This window comes from Myiozetetes cayanensis, unplaced genomic scaffold (assembly GCF_022539395.1).
Source record: "Myiozetetes cayanensis isolate MyiCay16 unplaced genomic scaffold, myiCay2020 scf6-25, whole genome shotgun sequence".
In the NCBI taxonomy this organism is placed as follows: domain Eukaryota; kingdom Metazoa; phylum Chordata; class Aves; order Passeriformes; family Tyrannidae; genus Myiozetetes; species Myiozetetes cayanensis.
This window is the reverse complement of record NW_026087853.1, coordinates 33,873,376-33,895,599: the sequence shown is the minus strand read 5'-3', so window position 1 is coordinate 33,895,599 and position 22,224 is coordinate 33,873,376. Positions and strand designations below refer to the sequence as shown.

Genomic DNA, 22,224 nt, shown 5'->3' with positions numbered 1-22,224 from the left:
AAGACAGAGCAACAGAAAGTTTGGGCAGGGTTGTAGAAGATCAGAGGGAAAACTGAACATGAATCCTATAAAGATCCCATAAAAGCCATTTACATTTGAAGAAAATGCCACTGTAAGAAAACCTACCCCTCAAGAAAAAGAGAAACCCACCAACTCACACCCACTTCCCAAACCCCCCCCACCCCTTAAAAAACCAAGCCCCCAAAAACTCCGAATGAACCACCAAAACCAGACTAGGAAAGCTACCTGGATTCCGATCAAGCTGCGAAGCCAGTCTAGTATTTGAATGATCCACACGCTTTGTGCTGAAAAGAATAAAATAAAGCATAATTAATACAAAATATATTACTGTAAGAAAATCTAAGGGAAGAAACTACTAATATAAAACTGTTAAAGAATATTCCCATTGAAATAGTTTCAAAAAGTTATTTTTAAATAATCTTATATGCAAATTTTTTGCTCTTCTCACATGTAAAACTATTTTCTGCCTGTGATAGCATTTTGCCCATAGCAGATAGCCATAGAATAATCTTTAACTTTGGATTTAAGTGTATATATTTTCTTAGACAGATATAAAGCTTTAGAGGTGAGAAATAAACTTTTAAACAATTAAATTAACACAGTTAGCATTCCAGTAGACTTTATTGAAAGAGTAATTTTCAGACAGTTGTTTCATTGTCTGAAGTTACAACCATAACTCTTGAATCTAAGATTTGGAACATCGTATTTAAAACTGTTAGAAGGGAAATAATAAATACCGGAAATATCCCCTCATCCTGTGCTACGCTGCTACTCTATCAACAATAGTGAACTTCAGAGAAATAAAACAAAAAGAGGTATAATCTGAAATGAAGATTCTTTTACTACTGATCCCACCTTGATCAAAAAATATTTACTTTAAAAGAATCTTAATATGAGTTTAGCCAGTTTTACTAGTGAGCTAAGCAATAATGAACACAGGTAAAATACACTTATGACCTGCTCCTCCAAACCTTTTTATCCATAAATCCACTTTCTGATTACAACTGCATTTCACAGTAACATCATTTTTATTTAAAAATCATCAGGATGGCATATCTCTAAGTAGAAATGACTTTCAGCAGCTAAAGCAAATGTTCCTAGTGTAAAAAACAGTTGCTACAGTATTTCAGAAATCAGTTAACTAAAAACTTTCAGTACTATACACTAGTGTACTTTGAGGGAAAACGTAGCAGAAATTGGCTAGGAAAAAAAACAAACAACAAAACCACGAAACCAACACATTTAGACGTATTTACATTATTAGAAACAAATGTCACAAACTTTAAAGATCTGATTTCACGTACTTGTAATCTCTTTCCCAGAATTTGACAGGCCTGGCATATGAAGTGATGAATATTGCACTTCCCAGAAAAGGATTCAGTGGAGTAGAGAAGAAAGCTGACACAGCTGCTTGGACAAACAACATGGCAGAATCTGTAGGATAAGAGAATTAAGGAAAGCGAAGCAACAACTATGTTTTTTTTTAAGCTCCTGAGGTATTACCTGATACAGATAACACCACCAATTAAGAACAAAACAAGATCTCTACGAATTTCTATGCAGCAAAGTGCCTTTGCAGATCTCCACCAATTACAGGATTATTTTTGTTTTTAAAAACTGAAATAGATGAAAATGTCACTAGACACGGTAGTCATTCAAAAATGCTATCAAGAATACTAATGCAACAGTCCATTCCAACAGGTCTACAGAAGTTTAAAATGCAAAACTCAAGAATAAAACCATAGTTAGTTACTCTCATAAAAGGGAATGACTGTCAGAAGAAAAGCTGTGTCATTTTCAGAATGAATTCTGCTCCGTGTTTCTTTCATGCCAGCATTCCATTCCTACTTTATCTGCCACTGTATAATTCATAGCATTGTAACAAGGCAGAAAGTGTGCACAGTTTTTTCATAAATACTCACTAGACAAACCTGTTCCTTCAGTACGTTTACCCAATAATACATAGTCCATTATAACACATTATTCAGAAGTTATAAATACACGACTTCAGGAGAAAGCCTCCGTTTTCAAAGGATACGTGGCACAGCAAAGGGCTGAGCAAAAGCATGGAAGGCAGATCCCCAGGTGATCTGCCATGGAGCAATGTAGGTATATACAAATCTCAATTTATAAAAGAGTTCCCAAAGCTACAGGAAAAAAAAAAAGAAAAGAAAGAAAAAAGAGAAAAACAGTGATTTAGCCAAAAACCAATATGCTTTGCAGTACACAAATATCCTAAGGAATTTACTGGTCATCCTAGAGTTCTTACTGGTTCTATTAGAAGCCTTCAGTCTTAGAAAAGGGATGTAATTACAAAAGCAAGTAACATAATATGCTTCATTTTTCTCCTAACAGAAACTCAGGAGATGTTTAGAAAGTTACATATGGTTTCTCAAGCAAACAAAAATGCTTTGGGAAGGAGAAGTCTTAGCTGCCTTACAGCATATCAATTACAGTACAAGTAAGACTGAGGATCTGCAAGATTACCTATCAGTTAGGACTATCCATTTTGGATAACAAACATCTAGGAATAGAGTCAAAGTTACCTTGCTGAAGAGTATGGACATGAAGAACAGATCTAGCAGCATGGTCTCAGTAAAACTTTTGTAATCAAAAGTAAAGAAGAGCACTGTGAAAATAACAGTGACATACTGGCACGTTGGGCTACTGAATGATGAACGCAGTAACTTCAAGCCAGCTATTGTGATCATTAAAGCACCCAACCTGTGTAAGAGATTCACACAAAACAGTTACAATCTGCTGTCCAAAAGGGGTTTAAAGACCATATAAGTTGTTGCTGTCATGAAATACCAGTTTTGAAATCTCTTCAAACTCGAGGTTTAGATTTGAGTTTGAGTTTGGAACTTGGGGGTGGTTGGTTTGTCGGTTTCTTAAAAGACAGCTTTGAATTTGGACTTTTTTGAAAGAGTTTACTAAGTCTTTTTATCAGTATTCTCAAGCCCATCAATATTCAAGGATTAGCATCATTTTTAAGAGTACCACTATTTAAAAAATTTTGGAAATGAAATATCTTTGTATTCTGAAACTTGGTCCTTAATTTAGGTTATGAATACTGTAATGCAAAAATACTATATTAATCATCAAGACAATGTTAATCAACACTGGGTTATCATTTCCTGCATGACCCTACTACTAGCAGTTTTACTACTAGTAGTAAAAACTACTGCTCTAGTGTTTACTGGGGGAACTGCAATTTAATTCCTTTTCAAGATAGTAACTGACAGATCAAAGGGTTATAAAAAAAACGTTAAAGTAATGTAATGGCAATATTCCTCCCAAAGGTCTTGTAGTGACAGTGATAAGGAACCCAAGGTAAGAACTTATTAGATACAGGGATTAAAATTAAAAAAGCCATCCTCTCCACCCACCCCCAAAAAATCTAGTACCCAGCCCCCCAGTACATATTCCATTTTGTTTCAAGATTCATTTTCTCTTTTGTTCTAACTCAATAGAACTTCAAATCCAAAAAAGCCAACTCGTTACTGTTTCTTGAAGGCTAAAAATTGCAGAGCCTATTATTGAACTCTCATTTGCTGAAACAGTCAGATACAATGCTCAAGGGATTATAACAAAGGCTCAATTTAAGAAGTAGTGTGCAATTCCATCTGGATGTGGATTACACTTAGGGGCTAGAAGGCCTGAGGAATTCCTTGATGAGAGACAAAAGCTGTAGGGGGACTGCAAGCTGGCACACCAACTTGGAGAACAAGTCTGAAATTTACACCTGATAAAATACTAGCAAAAATCACGACTATCTTGAACTTGAGTCTGCATAATAATATTAAAGACTCTGAAGATAAACATGGAAACTGTTATCACACTATAAGGTAACTCTACAACCTGCAATCTTTACAGTATGTGCTATGAATTGAACAATTTATCTCTGTGGGCATTTTCAGTTTAACACTGTAATATTCCATTCAGTCTAAGTCAGCAAGGTGACTAGGCTTTAAAAGGGTTTTTACATAAAGAAAAGCTTTATTTATTCCTTGCCTTAGTCTTAAGACAATAGCATTAACTGTCTTCCTGTTGAGGCCAAAACTCACTATTTAATTTTCCACCACAGCAGACATACTCAAGATTACTTGATCTCCTTTTCTACTTACTCAGTATCCAGTTTCTTTGGACTAGCAATATTCTTAGCGCTGCTACTAAGCTCATTGAGGACTATCAGTGGATAGATAACATTCTTCTCTACAAAAAGGAGCCAAATGTGAAGTTTCTCAAACCACATAACATGTGCAGCATCTATCAAGACACATTAAACAGAAAAATCAGATAGCACTGTCAAATCAAACTCTAACAGAATGACGATTCTTGATCCAAATAATTTGTGGAGCCAAACATTAACTGTATTCTCACGCCAGATTTTCACAGTTTTAGTTAACCAAAACAAAGAGGAGAGTTTTTGCACTGTTCATACAGCAATAGAACAGTTCACAGGCAACTTGCTTACTGCATATGAAAGGAAACAAACTGGGTTGCCACCTCTTCAATAATTTCAGCATTGTTACTGATGAAGCTGTTTGACATTATTTATTTTATCTCATGTAAAAGGATGGTTTTCCAACCATATTCAATCTGAAAAACTTTTGGTTTACAACTCTACAATACAGAAGAGCCTACATATCTGCCAACACAAATATCTGTGACTTGAGAACCTTTAAACTTCTACAAGAATTGTAAAGTACGTTTCAACTTAATGCAAATTAAAATAAGAAAATGTATTCTACAATACAGTCTAGAAGAACCTATGTCAAAAGTTGTGTTAAACATTGATGCATACACTGATGCATAAATAAAGGGCTAAGGTATACTTGCAAAGAGGCTAGAAAAAGGTCCACTGCTTTGTCAGTGCTGTGAACGTGTCCTACAAGAACCCCAGCAAGAACTGAAGCTCCTTTTCTACAACAGAAGCCATAAGAACTATTAGTCAGTGACATGGCATGAATTTCCTAAGTTACAGGACCAAACTGGAAGATGTTATAAACTCATATTTAACATTAGTGGCTATCACTTCCATTTTTCCTGAAAACACTTTTACATATAGAAATTTTAAAACCATGTATCATCCAAAGGGCATCAACTATAACTTCTCTAGTTTTACAGATTAAAAATTTAAGGCATATATCACTTTTCACTTCTTCCAAATAAAGTTCAAAATCATACTACAATTGCTATTCATATTTATCTTTACATACAGTCACAGGAAAAAACCCCACAATTTAGACATCAACCAAAAGGCCACATTGCACTGATGCTACAAAGGTTGTAAGTCTGTGAATCAATTCTGACAATCCTCTTCTCCTGAAAGCAGTAGAATGCTTTCTTTTCATTATCATCTTGTCTTGACAACCAACTGAAGAGAAAAATCAAAATAGTTTCAGTTGTTGCCAAGCCCTTTTTGACAGAAATTTCTTAAGTCTTCTGCTAACAATAAAAACATTCCAACAGTAAAGTCCCCACAATCTATTGCAACAGCACAATTAACTTGATCTTTTCTGCAGCCTGTGGGGAAAGATTTCATGAAAACATAGGCTTGAATACAACCTGCAAGCACATGTCTATGAAGATCAACTCCGAAGACTGGTCCCTTGGTATCTTTATCCATTAGTGGTCACCTGCACTTGTTTTCTCTTGTTAAACATGTCAAAAATACTTTTAAAAATCAAATCTCCATAAGATGAAATCTCTACCGGCATTCACCACACCTAATCCTCTAAAACATTTGCAAACTTACCATTTTGGGGAAATACCTAATGAAATACAGTCATTCTTTATGAAAAATTCTTGAAGCAATGATAAACACAAACTTGGCCACTTAAGATTCTGAAGACTGTGCTTTAGTGGAACTGCCCTGGGATAATGTTAGCACATGTATTACCATCATCAGCTAAGAGATAGACAAAACATCATGGAATGAAACCATGAGGAACTGAGAAATTAAGACACTTATGGACTCGATATAATTAAAAACTCTGGTGGTAAGAATAATAAAGAGAAGAGATTAAATTTATTAAAAGGTCAGCAACTATAGCAAGTTTGAGAAAGTGTTATGAATGATACTTACTTCGGACTTCAAACTGATGGTATTCCTTGGTTTTCAGCAGTGGGTGAGAAAAGCAGTGCCAAGGAAGTTGCTTTCGAAGTTGAGGCAGAACATAATGGGTCACAAAGCCTACTGTACCCACCAATGCATAAAGAACATAACTTAAAATAGGCTAAAAAAAAAAAATTGAAAAAAATTAATGTTTTTTATAAACAAAATAATGCACTAACAATGTAATACTTTTTCCAGCATCTAGGCAAATGCTCCTGTAATACTAAGATGGGAATTTATTTCTTCATGAAAGATTATACCACCAACTTTAAGATAAAACAAGAAAACCTGCAAGAAAAAAACTCTGTGTCTAGCAAATTTTCACTGAGTTGAAATGTACTTTAAAGTAAAAATAGTAAACCAATCTTCCTTCATAGTCCATTGCTTCTGACCCATATGCATTTCATTTTGAAAAGGTATTATTCTCTAAAGGCTGAACCCAATTTACATTTCCATCTGCTGGATAAAAGGACGTATAAACATAAGCAAAAACAAATCATTAATTTTATATTCTCTTGAGAAAGTAAGAAGCCTCCCACAAGACCAAACTCTTCCACAGAAGTCACAAAATACTGCAATATTAACATAGTATGAAGGTTGGATTTCACAGTAATGCTTTCCATATATTAAAACTTTCTCAAAATTTCTAGATAAGTCATAGAAAAATTGGGATTGCATTGTCTTGCCATAAGCTCTTTGTGAATCCTGTGAAGCCTAAGTCTATTGAACTATACAACTGGTGAATAACATACAGCCAATTTTCTCAAACATGGGGTAATGCAACATTCTGGAGGAGTGCTGAAATCCAACCATACAAGAGAAGAGATGTTCCTTAGAAAACACTAGTACACCTGGTTAAATAGGGCACTTGACCTGAAAACATGCAGCTACCTAAACACATATGCTTTTTTAAATTAGTTTTTTACTTTAGGCAGCAGCAGGAGTACAAAACTCTTCTAAAATACATAAAAGAAATTTTCATTTGCCTGACATAAAGCAGTTCATAACCTAATCAATGGCTCCATTATAGGAATACCAAAACTCTCTAGGTAAATGCTTAATTTAAATTCAAGCACAGGATCTAGTGTCATGTCATTATGAAGTAGGAGTCACATATGACATTAGTTAGTCCTGTAAATAACCATTCCAGCAAAGAGGTACTCCCCTGTACTATATTCCAGAAACAGCCATGCTAGCATATAACTGCTGTGTCAAGGTTCACACCCTCAAACTTCAGGAATCACACCTTTTAAACTTTTTTTTTTAAGTTCCATTTTTCCTTATTCCAAAATGATCCTGACTATTTAACTGAGACAGATGAAACAAAAGAGGGTGTTTTGTGTCAGAGGCTAAAACACAAGTCCAGAATATAAGCAGAAACTAGGAAAGAACAGGGGAAGATGATTTTCTGAGCACATAACAGTGAAGAGCTACAGTCATGCACTTATCACACTATATATTTAAACACCATCTAAAACTAGTCAGGAGACTCAGTGAACTACCAAAATAAGCTTTATATCACAATGTATTTGCATACAGAAGGCAAATGGAAGAAATGAAGTAACACCTTACCTGTAAAACTGTAAATACTGTACTGACGTGAATTGCAAAATAGAGTACACCAATGACTATACACACAATCAGGTCAGACTGCAATCGTTCACTCTGCAGAGTCAAAATAAAATAACTTTAGAAAATACCAGCTTTAGTTGTCCTCTTAGAATCATTAAGGTTGGAGAAGTTATCCAAAATTTCACAGGACAAATCTTACAGCTAAGAGCATGAGTTTAACTAAGTTAGATGCATATCAATAGCAGGGAAGGACAAATCAATACACCCAATATATTCTCTCTCTCCTGGACTGTGAGTGGGTGTAACAATTGCCCCCAGTAAAGCACTGATGAAAGAGCTGGAAGGGATAATCAAAACTCCCCTTTATGATCTCAACCATGGGGTAATTAAGAGCTCTGGAAGAGTACTGCCTAGGCAGAGGTATTAATCAGGGAAAACAATGAGGTTTTAACCCTTTATCCCCTACCTTTCAGAGGGGTAAAGGATAGCTTTGGAATCACCTTGAGGAATGAGTTTGAATTTTCCATTACCTCTTAAAAACTGAAAACAAGTCGTTGATAAAGAGTAAAAAAATAACAAAACTAGTAATGCCAGAGTCGGCCACAAGGGGGCAACATGTACTTAGGGCCATGGCAATCGGATATTTACAGCCCAGAAAATCGTTGAAGGATTAACTACTCTAAAATTAAGACAAATAATTACACACAACAACTACTGCTGCAAAGTTTTAACTTCTTGCGCTACAACTTCTTTTTTTTTATTTTTTTAAATCAATTAGTCTTGATTCTAAAAACCACTGAAAAAAGACTATAATCAAAATCCTCAGCTCCCCTGGACCCTTGGAGATTAATACCAGTTTGAGAGCTAAAGAGGAGTTTGCAGCTCCTGTCACTCTCTACTGTTCAGTGTTAAAGAACTGCAGCTTCTCTGCTCTAAGTATTTATTTGCAGTTCCCACACACTGCACCTCATCACATTTGTGCCTGCTGTATTATGAGGAACCCAGTTATACTGTCCCTCACCTACAGCCAAGCCCTACACAAAGATAAGTGAATGTTCAACCCTCTTTTGTACAAATTAAACATATTAAAATTCTTAAGTCTTTTATTTATTGCTACACTGTGTGAAAAAGAATCATGTTTAAATATTACTTCTACAAATACTTATAGTGAATTGGTACTAAAATTTCAAAGTATGAGCCTAAGTAAATGGAACAGGTTACGTCTGCTCCCAAAGGAATCAAATAAAAAACAACTCAAAACATCCAAAGCAAGCCACAAAAAAACCCCACAACACTTTCCATCATTTTTATTTTCCACTTCTGGAACAGCAAGCACAAAGCTCTTCCTCACATTATTAGAAATACTGGGTTAATGTAGTTCTTGCCACAATTAACTCTTTCCCACTAACTTCTGCACAAAACCAAGTATCATTTATTACTATCAATGAGCTAGAAGAAAATCCTCAATGATACTTCACTGAATTCATACTAGGGAATTCCAATTCTCTCATGTCTACTTCGAAATAACTTAAAATTGCAATACAAGCATTATACTCTTCTTATAGCACATAAGTTCACCTGCAGACTTCAAGGAAATGCTCTGATATCCATCTAATCAGCACCATGGTGACAAGTGTGAGCTAAGCAAGACCCAGACTGATGCTATACAAACCATCATAAAGCAAATGCTTTAAATAAATTAAAGAACAACAGCAACACCACCACCACAACAACAACAACAAAAACAAAACCAAAAAACAACCAACAAAAAACAAACCAAACTAAAAAGCCTACTTACCACAGAATTTCTAAGCTTCTCAGGTAAAGGATCTTTTACTTCAGACAGAGGATCCTCAGGGTTTTTGTCTTCAGAATTAGGAAAAAATTTTGATTGCACTAAAGAGCTTAAAGAAAAACAACAAAAAAAACCACTGAAAAGCATGCATTGTTCTATGTGGTTTTAGAAGAATAATGGAGTCAGAAGTTCTATTACAAGCTGATCACAACAAAAATTAATTCTAGCATATTAATGCTTTCACATAGCTGAGTAAATTTACAGACACCTCAACTTTATAAAAGAATTAGTTCTCTCTTGCACAGAATGACTGTTGTTACAGAACAGCAGCCAGATGTTCGAACACCAGTTTCAGTAGAAGCAACAGCACTAACTGTACCAAAACTGAATTTTAAGTGAAGTTCTTAGCAGTCATGAAACAAAATTTGAATTCATAAATAACCAAACAGAAGTGTGCAAAATTTAGACCTGGTCTATTTGTCAATGCCAGTCAGAAAACCACGAATTCTTTGGTTTAATTCAAACTCCAACAGCAACAAAAAAATCTACATTACCCTGATTAATCATTCAGTTAGCCATTCTGACCAAATTACTAAATTCTCAGCAGGTCTTGATGACACTAAAATGCAAAAACCTCATAGATAAGCTTTTAGGAGACCACGTGCAGCACTACTAGCCACTACTAATTGTCCCTCAACCCCTCAATGTGATTTTTCTTACGATACAGTATGTAGTACAGAAGTATTAATTCATTTTATGGACAGGAAGATCACTACAGAACAAGCCCTAGATCTTCAAAGGAAATTACATACTGCAACCTGTTACAGTGCTTAACTGTGCCACATCTGGCTAAACAGGTGAAACCACAGGTCAAACACAAGCATCCAGAATTTAGTACTTGGAAAGAACAAAAGAACAAGTATCTAGGGACAAGGACCACAAACCAACTGAGTAAAGCCAACTGAACTAAAAGGAACAAGAGGGCAAGGTTTACTGGTCAACCCAAAGATAAGCATTTTCCTCTTGCATGAACGAATCATTAATCTCCTTGTTCACAGGAGAGTTCTCTCACTATCTAACCCAGGCTACTCTTTATCAAATTCTTCCAACATTATGACTACAATTAAGTCCAAGTTGAAGTTCTGCCTAACCCAGCCAGGTATGTGGCTGAGCTTCTATTGGCTATTCTGGGGGAGGTGTTTCTCCTACTGGAACGATTTTGATTTAGGTGCGTAATTATTAACTGAATCAGAAATACTCGCAGTATCAGATCAATACTCCAACTCAGGAACAGCAACATGAATACCTGCTTCTTGATGCTAGATGGGAATGCTAATCACCAAAACAGATCCTTATTGTTTTGCATTTGAGATGAAATTATTTGAACAAGTACTATGAGCACACATTCAATATAAGAATGCATAAACAAATTATTGAGAGAAACTGTTCAGAAAATCCTCCTGTGGACTTCAGCTTCAACCAGTGCCTTGAGCATGTCTTTAAATACAGGAAAGATACATGTTGTTCAGTACAAACCCACCAGCAGACAGATGGCATCTGACTGACATTTTGGAGAACATCAGCAGGCAGTTAAATCAGATTTTGGAATGTAAGTGACTTACTAGAAGCCACAAAGAAAGGTTGTTGTTACAGGAGGAACTAGGTGCAAAATGTGAGAATTTGTCTCTAACTACTCAACCAAGAACATACTATTTTTGATTCATGCGGGTGACTACAAGTTCAAACAGTACCAATAACTAATATTATTAGCAGTTTTTCCTTGCAGCTTGCTTGTTCCTTGGGAAAGGGATACAAATTATCACTTACAAAAGTACAGAAGGATCACTACTTTGTCTGCTGAGATGATACGATATTGCCACTAACAAACCACAAAATATGGAGAAAAGAACTGGAATATGCTGCCCATCCCAGGAATCCTGGAGACAGAAATAAAATATTAATAAAAAGCAGACAAGTATACACCACTTACCTGACATACAAGAATTCTGTATATCATAGTAAAGAGTATGGAAAATTTAACTACAATTCCACAAAAATAAACCAGGACTTTCTGTACAAAAACATTGCTCAATATTTACCTGTGTCTAACTATAGATCAGGAACTCTAACACAGTGTAGGTCCCTCAAGCCTACAGCATCTTAATCACTAAACAGTCGTCACTTTTCATACGAAGAATTTCCTGCATTCCTTGAAACCACAGTTCTTAAGAGCTGCATTTAGTCAATTCTCAATTTTGAAAGTTACAAACATTCTGACTCAGACTGTATTTTTTCCTAGTTTGCTGAATGCAGATTAAACACTGACTTTATTTTTGTTTTCATGATCTGTATTGGATCTGCAAAATGAGATAGTGATTCTTTGCTAAAGCTTGTTTATCTTTAACAGATGTGTTTACAAAAGGCTAATGAGACAAGTGTACAAATTCACAGAAAGCTAATGATGTTCTGCAGGTGATAGCATCATGGGAGTATTTCCTCTAGGACCTTTCTACTCTCTGTGACAGAGGGGAAAAAAGTCAACTCTGAGTTGGATGGTACACATGCTACAATTAATTGTAAAATAAACATATTTGATTACTGTCACACCTGAAATGAACAAACAGAACCAACACCACACTACACACTGTTTTCTAACAGAATGGCATTTCAAGAAAGGAAAACTGGGGTGGAGGTGGCGAATGTCCCCTCTGCTACCTTTCAGATAGGCACACATCTTCACTTTGACACTACAGACTATTTCCTGGTTACTTTTCAAGTAAACATTAATTTGAAAAGACTATTTCACTTTCGCAGCACCAGACAAAAATACTAACATAAGCCATTTGGAGAGTTAATAAACCAATACATGAAAACTCTGCTAGAAATAAGCAACCTTTTTTTTCCCCCAAGAATCAATGTGGAATGGAACTTAACGGCAAATATCATGTGTTTTCAACCAGGAAATAGCCTGTTACTGCAGGCACAAATCACACACCTTTTAAAAACAAAAAAATTGTTCCTGCATTGCATCTCCTCTATTGACGGCACAGTTAAGCAAGCATGGAACCCTAGCAAATCAGACTTATATTTCTAATTCAGTTTCTGCATACTTAAGTTATCTAATACAGAAGGATGCAGAGAACAAACCCCAAAATATTAATATATACTGTGCATAAAATTTTGCTCACCTTCAGGGCACCATAGCACAGTCCATACAACAATGCTACTGCCACAATACTACAGATAAAACTGTAAAGTGCTGCAAGCAGGCTTGTGGTAGCTGAATATCACAGAAAAAGAAAAAAAAAAAACAGTGTTATGTACTTAAGTCAGAATACAAAGTACTTGAGTTTGTTTAAGAAGATATCAGCCCCCTTAGCTGAAACATCCCTCTGATGAAAAAAAAAAATTAACAATCCAACCTTGAGCAACTACTTGTATTTTCCCCTACAAATGATTTTTATAAAGAGCATTTTATGTGGCTTTTTTTTACATCCTCATTTATTTAGCAACATCACCATGGTAATAAAATAGTTAACAAGTGCACCAGAAATCAGCTGAGGAAGAACATGTACTTTTTGACATAATTACTAGGACAGTAATTCTATTTGTCAATAATCAATCAGAAGACCTTGAAACTTTTTAAAAATACACTTAAGTATTCTGTGTTTAGAGGAGAGGATTACAAATAGTGTAATCAGTAAGTTTTTTAAGTAGCATATTAATCTTGGCTGTTCCAAGCCTCTTGCTTTTGCCACTGACAGATCACAACACTCACCATTGCCACCAAAGACATGAATGTCCAGCTGTTCACAGAGATACATCACAAATGTATTCACCTGAGGCAGGAGACCAATGAAGAATACTATAGGGAAACATAGTGTAAACACTACAAAAGAAAAAAATAGTTGAAAAAGTGGTGAATATTAAAAATACATCATGATAAGGTACTCTTCAGTTTAAGTTCCAGGGTAACACACACCATTTAACTCAACATCACCAAAGTATTTCTACTATAATATCTAAGGAAAATATATGTTATGTAAAGTTCTACTTCAGTGACTGAAAACTGACTGAATACACAGATTATATAGACCAACAGTCTGAAGACTTCTTGTATTTTTGTTTTAATTGCTTTAGAAATGGACATGGGCCCATTCAGGCTTTTCATTTTTATTTAACAAAGATCAGCCAGCAGTGTTTACAGACTAGATTTGTAAATTTTCACTCATTGTAAGTGAGGTTTATCTACCTTAATTGCCTTACAGGAGCAAGCTAACACCAGCCACACTGACGTAAGAGAGGCCAAGCATTCCACCTCTGGGTTTTCTGCTACTAATAACATTTGACAATTTTATTCATTTTCTCACACCACTTCTGAAATTTCTGATCCTAAATGACTTTTATTTTAATGAAAACAGGCAACTGTATGAATCATGAAAACCTCTGCAAATTATAGGACTTCAGAATGCAAAGATAAGTGAATGCCAGTTAATATTGATACAGAAAAGGGTATAAATGGTGTGTCCCAACCTGTACATACTATTTACTTTCCATTTTAAGGACTAAAAGATGCAGGAATAACAATCTTCTACACAAGTTCTGATATAATCCACATGCAGTAGCATTTCAGAAGTTCTACGTTCTGAGGGACATGAGGATCAAATAATGAAAATAACCTTGGCAGACCAAGTCTGGCAGTTTAGGGAGGACTTTCTATAATCCTATGGACTTGGAGCTTCAGTGATCAAAAGAAGAAACTGATTTTGAAGTATCCTGTAAAGCATCACAATCGTAAATTTAAGTTTCTAATTTTATATCTGCAGAATGTTTGGACAACGAAGGAATTAAAAATATCTACAGTGATAGGTGAGATAGATAACTGAGAATCTGATTTTTTTCCCTATTCAGTGGTAAAGTTAAACAATGTAATTTAAAATCATGTAGGTTCTAGGCTTGGGAGAAACACTGAATTCTGCATTTTTTTATTGATACAAACTAGGAAATAAAGGACTACAGACCAGCTCCTCAGGACCTGAAGAAAGTATTTTTTCAGAATTCAAACCAAACTTTCATCTCAAATCATTACTCAAGGAAGCCTACACAGGAGGTAAATACAACGTTTCATCATTAAAGGTTAAAAAGTTGTTTCCTAAAGGCCTGTAAATCTATCTATCTTGTGCCCATTGAAAACAAAGTTACTAGACAGACTGGGAATACACAATTTTTAAAGAGTACTCCAGCAAAAAGTCACTATTTATGAGGCTTTTTAAAGTCCATAATATTTGTTCTCTAATGGGGACCACGTGGGTGAAAACAGAAAATAATTATTATAAGTGTGCAGTACATTTAAAGCAATTGATCAAGTCCAATATTTAGGACCCAAAATATAGAATTTATGCTAGTCCTCACTTGTCTGTTGGCAAGGATACAGCAATTATGTTATTTACACACAGAGTTTGCCGTGCCCTGCACCTGTGTTGTTCTAGTAGCTATGCCTGGGAATGGGAAAAAAGGCAGCTGAGATTTTTACTTTATGCTAACAAAGAATGTTTGCTAGCAGCCAGCTTGCTCTGAGATACACACAAAGCTTTTCGAACCAGTACTTCAGCAACATTAAGAGTTTCTCCAAAGGCAAGGGTATACATGTGTGGGGGGATGTACGGTGTAGGTTTTTATTTTGGTTTGGGGTTTTTTTGCAGAGGGAGGGGTTTGAGAGGGTGAGGTGTGGGGTTTTGTTTGGTTGGTGTTTTTTAAGAAGAGTGAGTTGTTCTAGCAATCTGATTTTTTATGGGGAGAACTGCTAAGAAATATAAACCACATAAACTGCTGCAAGATAACCGAGTAGAAGAGTAAAACATAAGGATCAAAACCCACTCAGAACTCTTGAACTAGAAGTTTTAAAAGCAAATCCCAAGATGGACACGGCCTGGTGAAGATGCCACTACATCTTTTAAAACTGATAAAGACTCTTAAGTACTTTTAAAACGTAGCTCACTTTCCTAACGTGACACACCATTTACACATACATTTATGTATCATCTTATGGGGATAGGGGTATACATTATGGCAATGACTCCAGGTAGGAGGAAAGGGAAGAAAATACTTTCAAAATTGACAGAGCATAATCAAGAGAAATGAGGGTAGATTTACATTTTGAATGAGTCAAAAGTATCTTATGTCTTAACTTCTTTTTCCATCACAGACACAGAATGAAGTATGCCAGTCATTAGTAGAGCCAAAGAATCTGTTCAAAAGCACCTTTGAAAGTGTCTGGACAATACTCTTTTCATACCTATGTGGCTTATACATTTTCCCTCTGAACATTTAAATTTAAAACCAGACTTATTATCAGAAAGTTTAAGGGGAAAACACTATTGAGGCATGAAATTCAAGATATTCTTAAAATTAAGTAATAAAAACTAATACCCAAAATGCCTAAGTCCATAATTCTTATTAATCAATTAAAATTTTAAAAACTCACACAAAGCTTTCATTTTTCTTGGACAGAAAACTGTCAGCATGCAGTCATAACATTTAGCTGCTGGAGTCTTTCATGCACAGATAGCTGGACACAACTGAAGAGCAACAGAATTCAATATAGATGAATTCTTACAGATTTTCTTACCCCTCCCAAAGTAGTGATCGACAAAAGATCACCAAAATAATTTTTCTCCATCAAAGTAATGCACAAAGTTCCCGTGAGAAGATGACCTTCAAATGTTTATGCCCTCTCCTTTCTATGGGCTCTGCCTGAGATTACATAGCTGTTATCATTTTCATAATTTTTTAAGTACACAGGGGAAAGGGCTTTGGGGTTTTTTATATTGTTTGGTTTTTGCATTGGTTTTTTTGGGGGGAGGTGGGTATTAAATGCCAGCAGTATTGTGAGTGCACTGTGTTGCTCAGAACATAATGAAAGTACCTCATACTGCCCAAAATTGTATTTCTGATAGGCCTATTCTAAGAAGAGTCACATTGAATAAGATTTAATCTGTCTAAAATTTTGGTTTGGTTTTTAATTGTGTCTGTACTGTTCTACCAAATTGCTAACTACAAATAACCTCATTTACAAGATCTCCTACTTACTTGCCACAAGATACTCCAGAATAAATGAAAGAGTCCAAATCAAAATGTTTCTTTAACTACTGAGCATCTAGGTCCAAGCATGGGGTAACAGATGCAGATTAAAGTTCAGAAGAAAGTTTAGGGATGAGGGCTAAGATTCTACATAATGAAAAGTATCTGTGACACCACATTAGAGGACATCTCTGCCATTTGCTAGAGCAAATCTATAGAAAGGGGAAATGTTCCCATAAAGTTCTACTGTTGTGAAGCACATAATTCAAATCCATGAAAAAGTCACTCACCTATAACTAAGTCCCTGGCTGACAGCAGCAGTAATGGGTTGGTGAAAGCCATTCCATACAACCTGAATCTTGTTGTAGATATGTTTCTGCTGCCATAATCCAACAGCCAAATAAGACCACAACATAAACAGAAATATACAGGCCTACTATAGGCTATGATACGATTGTGACCCTGTTTAAAAAAAGACAAAACACAAAACCACCAACATTTGTTTATTATTAAAAAGTGATTTTTACTCTTCTCCTACAGACAGCTTCAGAACCAAAATTAATCACTGTTCATTAACTAATGTACTGTCACCTCAGCATAACCTAAAATTTTCTTCACAAAATCCTTAAAATCCTTGCAGTGATACTAGTCTGTCTTTTTTCTGGCTCTGATATAAGAAAGACACAACACTAAGATTAAGTTAGACTAAGCTATAATTACTCTTAGTCTCCACTGTATTTTATGCTATGTTGCTTGCAGGACTCAATGCTAGAAAAGCTCTGACTAGGTTTTGTAAGCAAGAGAGATTAAATCTATTTTAAAGAAAAAGCGATTAAAGTTTATTACTCATACTGCTCCTGCTGGGGGGTGGGGAGGGAATCTCTATTTGTGTGTTTATTAAAACACACAACTTCTTATGTAAAATAGTATGAATTCCTTGCTGCAAAGGAATAATGCTTTTACATATCATAAGACACACAGGGAATATTTTATCTTGGGAATCTAGCAGACGCGCAACAGAATATAAACATATTGTGCAACACTAGCACATGAACATTTCCATGCCCAAACATTAATGCTTACTAGAGCATGGCATACTCAGCTTATTAGCACAAAAAAAAGAGGCAGTGTGCACACTAGGACAGTTGAATGACCTACAAGACTAGAACAGAACATCAAAGCCGTGTCAGTTCTTGCCAGCAGAGCAAATTACAACATTAAGAACACTTCTCAGTATAATTGCTTGAATAATAAAGATTCATCAAAAACCTATCATGGCATGGCTCCAGAGCAAAAGGTAGGCTCGAAACCGGGAGGAAGGACATGATTTTCTAAATACAAACAGTATCGCAGGGGGGAAACCCGGTATCAGTTGCCTTCTCACACACTAAAGCAATTATAAGCCTTTCATGTCTTAGGAGAAGGCACATAAAAGAAATGCCAAAAGATCAAACCAAAATGATCAGTTCTCCGTAGGAGTTCTGCATCTGAAAGGTGAGTACAGTAGCACGTGCCCATGACTTACATGTCGAGGGGAAGAAGAATCTGGCTGAACACTCTGAAACCAAAATAGAAAGAGGAAAGTTACCCAATCTACAGATATGTTTACCTCCATACACATACACGCTTTCTTGACTGAAGTTCTTTTAACAATATCTACAATTAATTTTACAATTGTCAAGCCACACTACGGTCTCTGAATAGCAAAATGTGATAAGCCACAAAAGTACATGTTTATAGCCAAAGTTCTAGAAGACAAAAATCCCTAATTCCCTCATTTTCAGGACTTTTACTGTTTTTTCAACAGTTATGAACTCAAATTCTAAATCTAATTTCCACCCCTATAGTCTAATCATAAATATAAACAATCATTCTTAGATTACAAATATACCATTAACAATAGTCTAAAAAATTCAATAACCTCATTAAAAATTTGCTTAGATATAATTGCTTCATATGAATGCATTGAGGTATATCCACTAAAAAAAAATAAAACCTCAAAACAATGAAATTCCAAATTCTGTTTGTAGGTTGCTTTTAACCAGTGAGCATGTGTTTCTTTTTGGGAAAACAAAAAGCACATGAGAACAATAAATAACGGGTTGTTTAACAAACATACACAGAACCATTCTAGTGAAGTGACCTTGTATTACCATTTATCAAACTTTCCACCAAGCTAAAGTTGACTCATTTCTTTATAAATGATAAACATCCATTTTTCCCTTAAAGTTCTGACTAACCTGCAACACCCAACCAAAGTTATATCTATTGTTTATAGAAAGCAAAGACAGAAATTAAAATACCTTCAACAGCGAGTACTGACAACTGGCTATTACCAGGCAGAACTGGAAGACCCAAATATCCTTGAAAAAGCCCTCTATAAGAAGTACAGAGCCCAGAAATGCAACTAGAATAGCTAGGATGACAGCTAATACATTTTCAAGGATCTCACGATTCCTGTATTAGAGGGAAAAGAAAAAAAAAAAAGATAGAATTAGAAGCTAACTACGTCTAGGAAAAGCTGCAAGGGAACAGTTAGGGTCAGAAATTACAAGAGTTATGCCGCGGGTAGCAAAGTAGTTAAGAATAGATTTGAACTTCCACAGACTATACTAGCACACTGTCCTTCAGCAAAGCTAGGAGCTACCAAGCTTTCAGTGACAGCTGAAAGCAATTAGTATCTTACAGAACTGAACTTTAAAAAGTAGAAGATAACTTCAGCAGATAATTTCAGAAATAATTCAAATATTTAACCAGAATCATGGTCTGTAAGACAAGTCTATATTCAAGGTACATCCAGGATGATTACAAGCCTGTAAAAAAAACAAGCATGACAGCTTATTTTATATAATCTGTCATTCATGATTTTGTAATGAAGAAACTAAAAATACTCTCGCTTGGGTATGATATGCCAAGTGGAATAAAGATAATTCCATATGATATTGGTAGTGCTTAGGAAACAGAATTAACAGTATTCCTCTCTGGACAGAATCACTACTCTGTTGTTTATTTCAAGGAAGTTCATTACCAAAATAGAAATACTCCACATATTCCAAAAGCAGGTAATTGAAGGGTCACCTTAATTTTATTCCACTAGATAAATGCAGCAAGGACAATGAGTTACAGTATTAGATGACTTTGGAAAAATGCTTCTCTCTATTTGTTGAAACACTAAGTGCATGCCAGGTTCTAGATCCTTTCAATTAGTTTTTGAATAAAACTATTTTCTAGTTTTAAAGATTAGCAACGAATGTCTCTTTTTGACCCTCAGGCAAAGTGAGGGTTGGTTTCCTTTTTCATTCTTATATTCTTATATTCTTATATTGTTTAAGAAAAAAGGAGAGTAACCTTCACTCTTTCAGAAAAAATATATTTTGTATTATTCTTTGATCTTTAAGAGTGCAGTAAACATATACAATTCTATAAGGATAGGTTTATCTGTATTACAGTTTAGTCACCATTTTTCAATCTTTGCTCTCTGAGGTCTAGTAATATACAAGGATCTCACCTATCAAATAAAGCCAGAAGAGTTAATCTATCAAAATTGATGCTAATCCAAAGCTTAGGCAGGATCCAAAAGCGATAGTACTGCTTGACTTTTTGAGCTGCTTCCTCTTGAGGTTGCATGTGGTCCTGAAGGTCAGGGCTCAGGTCAATATCTTGCTGCTCCAGCAGATCTGTATCCATTGTTAGCAGCCTGTTCAACCTGATCTGAGGAAGAGAAAGCTAAAAGAAAGTCAGTATTAACAAAAGCTCATTTTTATTGTATCACTGTATTCTACTGAAAACTGTTTTGAAGAAAATTGTTGGAATTCTTTAATTTCACTTTTGAGAAGTTACATGTGAAGCACTGTCAGTTCACAGGCTTCTTCTTACTTTTCCTGTCCTTATCACGGCACATAAATAGCACTAGCAGCAATGATTTTTGCATACAACACAATCATTTGCCATTTTACTACATGCCTTATTTCAAACGAACAGGTCTTCCAAGTACATTATCCCATTTACTCTGAAAACTTCAAATTTGAAGACAAGTAAACTGATACATGAGCAGAAATAACATACACTACAAGAATATTCCAATTATTAATTTAAATAAATTACAACACATTTCTTATAGTCATCTAATCTGCATGCAAATCCATGCTTAATAGTTCTTTTTGCATGACAAAGCATCATATGTGAGCAGCAGTGGTCAAATTCAAACTCACTGAATCCAGAATACACTCAGAAATGAGCTTAAAAAAGCTCTACCCTAAGCAGTCAGGTACTACTTATGACTGACTACATCTCTCACTTATTTTGTAGTTTGCCACTCTAGAGTAATCCTGAAAAATCACAGCAATACTAACCACCATTAAGGACATTTAAGGAGAGTACTCAATGTTAAAAAGGTACTACAGTATGTATGTGTCATCCAATCCACTTTACGTTTCATGAACAGGCCAAGAAACATCTTAATACACTGCCCTTTATTCTTAAACAATATCATAGTTAAGATGTCATTTAATGAAAAACTTCACAATTGTTTAAGGCAAAGAGTGAAATTTCAATACTCACCTCACCCTGAAATGTCAAAACTATAGGTTTTAGGGTTTGAAGGGATCTTTTCCTACAATTATCTTTAATATTCAATTTCTCTTTTCATAAAATTTTTTTCATCATTCCTTAAATCATCAGTGTACTCTAACTCTGCTCAGCCAGTTTTTCCTTCCTAGAAAAATACTAATGAAAACAACAAGCAGGAACACTCCCTTTCTAATGGCATTTCAAAAATACAAAATATACTATTTAAGATAAGCTATGTCAGAAAATAGGTCCTTTTCTTGACAACTTCTAAAAACCTGGTTTCTTAAAAGGTAGAATCACAATAACCATATCACCATGGCACTAATAATACATTTCAGTATAATTTCCATTTAGGCACATGGGCTAAGCTTTTATAGTCATGAGTTTGCCTTAAACAGAATCATTCCCTCCACTGGGACTACACAGGCAAACCAAAAGCACAGAAGAGGTAAAGCAGCCTCTTTTCTAAAGGTTACATTCAAAGGGGATGGTGGAAAGCAAAGGAAGCTTCTCTAGCGGACACCAGGTTAGAAGAGCACATTCTTGATCAAAAGTACAGTCAGGCAAATGGAGGTCTCTTGCTCCTCTGCCAACTCCTAAAGCTGTATTTCATTTTCCTTCTTTATTAGGTCATTAGGTACTTTGATATACTTTCCTTTGTTTTGCCAACTTATGAATCAGGCACCATTTGCACTTTTTTCATGACACAGCAATATACGACTTCAGAGTACAGATATGTCTGGACTTGACAACAATATAAAAGTTTTAAGATCACAAACTACTTTCAATATGAAACATGGTAAGCTTCTGTCTTGTTTTCCCAGTCACTCCTTGCATATCAATTTAAATTCTGTACAGCAGATTCTAATGACGGATTTATAAATTCCTTTCAGGGAACTTACTGAAGTTTCTCTTGGTCAGAACACAGTATTTATTCTTTCTGCTGTTTGATAATCTTAGTAATAGACAGAAGGAAAACCTGTCTAAATTGTACACATATCTCTGGAAACCTTTAAAAGGTATCTTAGAATATCCAATTTCCATGCAATTTTTCTTAATCCCTATG

General features: G+C 35.3%; 1 protein-coding gene across 9 annotated transcripts in view; it reads right to left on the bottom strand.

Moving 5' to 3' along the window:
- PCNX1 (pecanex 1) overlaps positions 1-22,224 on the bottom strand; it is an 89,567-nt gene that overhangs the window by 20,747 nt on the left and 46,596 nt on the right. For 6 of the 9 annotated variants that reach the window (XM_050336192.1, XM_050336194.1, XM_050336196.1 and 3 more), the window contains 15 exons: positions 20,098-20,315; positions 18,893-19,046; positions 18,115-18,147; positions 16,880-17,051; positions 13,288-13,398; positions 12,698-12,789; positions 11,337-11,446; positions 9,513-9,618; positions 7,715-7,807; positions 6,113-6,263; positions 4,149-4,290; positions 2,568-2,745; positions 2,060-2,168; positions 1,326-1,455; positions 247-305 (listed from right to left, as the gene is read on the bottom strand). In XM_050336192.1, coding sequence (XP_050192149.1) covers positions 247-305; positions 1,326-1,455; positions 2,060-2,168; positions 2,568-2,745; positions 4,149-4,290; positions 6,113-6,263; positions 7,715-7,807; positions 9,513-9,618; positions 11,337-11,446; positions 12,698-12,789; positions 13,288-13,398; positions 16,880-17,051; positions 18,115-18,147; positions 18,893-19,046; positions 20,098-20,315 — 1,858 coding nt within the window. The remainder of the gene's footprint in view (positions 1-246; positions 306-1,325; positions 1,456-2,059; positions 2,169-2,567; positions 2,746-4,148; positions 4,291-6,112; positions 6,264-7,714; positions 7,808-9,512; positions 9,619-11,336; positions 11,447-12,697; positions 12,790-13,287; positions 13,399-16,879; positions 17,052-18,114; positions 18,148-18,892; positions 19,047-20,097; positions 20,316-22,224) is intronic. The other 3 variants (XM_050336195.1, XM_050336198.1, XM_050336200.1) reach the window with 1 other exon arrangement.